Source organism: Gymnoscopelus braueri (assembly GCF_963280865.1).
Source record: "Gymnoscopelus braueri genome assembly, chromosome: 7".
Lineage (NCBI taxonomy): Eukaryota > Metazoa > Chordata > Actinopteri > Myctophiformes > Myctophidae > Gymnoscopelus > Gymnoscopelus braueri.
The window spans coordinates 3,178,471-3,180,219 of record NC_137608.1 but is presented as its reverse complement, the minus strand read 5'-3'; the positions used below and the strand labels follow the sequence as shown (position 1 = coordinate 3,180,219).

General features: G+C 37.9%; 1 protein-coding gene across 1 annotated transcript; it reads left to right on the top strand.

The window, feature by feature from the left end:
• The first annotated feature begins 512 nt into the window (after nucleotides 1-512).
• Nucleotides 513-1,452, top strand: LOC308088077 (uncharacterized protein). The gene is made up of 4 exons (XM_080432426.1): nucleotides 513-605; nucleotides 892-1,018; nucleotides 1,123-1,203; nucleotides 1,323-1,452. Exons 1-4 carry the CDS (start codon nucleotides 539-541, stop codon nucleotides 1,372-1,374), a joined length of 327 nt encoding a protein of 108 aa, XP_080288552.1. The 5' UTR covers nucleotides 513-538; the 3' UTR covers nucleotides 1,375-1,452.
• The last annotated feature ends 297 nt before the right edge of the window (nucleotides 1,453-1,749 follow it).

Below are 1,749 nucleotides of genomic sequence, written 5' to 3'. Positions count from 1 at the left end.
ATGTAACAGATCCTGGATCAGTGTCAACAAGGTCATCATAGCTGTATTGTCTTCATATTTTCACTCTCTTTATAATGTGTCTCCTAAACCTAAATGCTTGAAATGCAATTCATGACGCATATTAATAATGTTAATATGCATCATCCACTGCAATGTGTTCACATAATAGTGTGGCATTTGAGATTGATTAGAAACAGTCAGACAAGTAGCTGATATGCACTTTATCTGATAAAAAGTGACATTGAAATAAAGCTCCTCGGTCTAACAGTGATTTATTATAAACTGCTCAAATTCCGTTCACTTCTCTCACGTGCCCGGTTTGTGCAAACATGAGCCAACACTGTGATTCCTCTTCTATCGAGGAATTCTTGGAAAACGAAACCAAAAGAGGAATGAGTGATGCAGTGTCTGGACTGCAGCCCAGTGGGGAAGAGAGGAGGGAGAAGGGGAGTGTGCATATTTGAACATAAATACGAGATCTCTCCTCCATCCACAACAGAGGAAACAATCAGAACACTTGAAGAAGCTTCTCTCCATCATGTCCTGCATCATGAAATCAGCTGTCATCACAGTTCTCGTCTGCCTTCTTGCTCTGCATGTAGAAGGTAATGTGGCTTTTATACTATATATTGTTGCACATCAAGTCGCTTTGCATAATACCAGCCTGCACAGTTAATGGTTAGATTGAGTTGGAAATCATGGATTGTGTAATTCTATTATGTGGTTGTATAGTCAAAAGCCTGATTTTTACTCTCTAATCTTTTCATCTTTGTGATTTTATGCTTGCTGCTGATGCAGTTTGTGAATAGTTTTAAAACACAGATAAAGGTTTATGTATTTAATCATTTAATGCCACTGTCCGACTAAGTGTTCTGTCCCTTCATTCCACAGGCCATACAGGCAATAGAAGGTCCTGCCTATGTTTAAATAAAGGAGTCAACCACATGAACACAAAACTCATCAAGGGTAATCCTTTGGTGGTTGAGGCCAGTACCTTCTGCCCTCGCAGGGAGATTATGTAAGTGCAATGTTCTACACAGCATCCTAAATCATATGAGGTACCGTTCATTTTACAAACTGTTCTCTATCACCTGTCACTAATATTATTTTATCAATCTCCAGTGTGGAAACAGCAAAAGGCAAGATATGCGTGAATCCAGAGTCAAAGTTCGGAGATTTTATCTACAAGAAGGACCAATTAAAGTAAGATTAACATTAACTTGACTGAGCTGCACTAAAAGAATATCAACCAATATGGAAATCTATATTTACTCCACATCAAGACAACAACCATTGAGACTGATGTGACTTTTTTGTTTCAGGAAAGAAAATAAAGTGGTGAAACCAACACCCCTTCCATCACCTCTACACTGACCTCAACATCCTCTGTTCCTATGACCTCATCACCTGTACACATGAGATCATCATCTGTCCACATGACCTCAACATCAGACCACATGACCTCAACCACCCTGTGAGTTCTGCTGTGATGAAGATGGCAGATTCAGAACCTCAACCATAAACACTGTGATGAAGATGATGAACATTGTTACACTGCTGGGAAAGTCTTTACTTGAGAAAAGCTCCAGTTCAGAATTGTTTTAATGTCAAAGTAAACACATTGCACTGAACTAAATGTCTCTTCTGAAGAACATATGATTTATTTTTGTAATGTAAATATCTGTAGATAAATACTAATACTGTTTATAATAAACATTATATAAAGATAAATGTTACAGTCTTATGAGT

Coding starts and splice junctions, on each gene's coding strand:
- LOC308088077 (XM_080432426.1), top strand. CDS start 539: ATGTCCTGCATCATGAAATCAGCTGTCATCACAGTTCTCGTCTGCCTT. Junction 606..891: donor TCTTGCTCTGCATGTAGAAG/GTAATGTGGCTT, acceptor TTCATTCCACAG/GCCATACAGGCAATAGAAGG. Junction 1,204..1,322: donor TACAAGAAGGACCAATTAAA/GTAAGATTAACA, acceptor TTTTTGTTTCAG/GAAAGAAAATAAAGTGGTGA.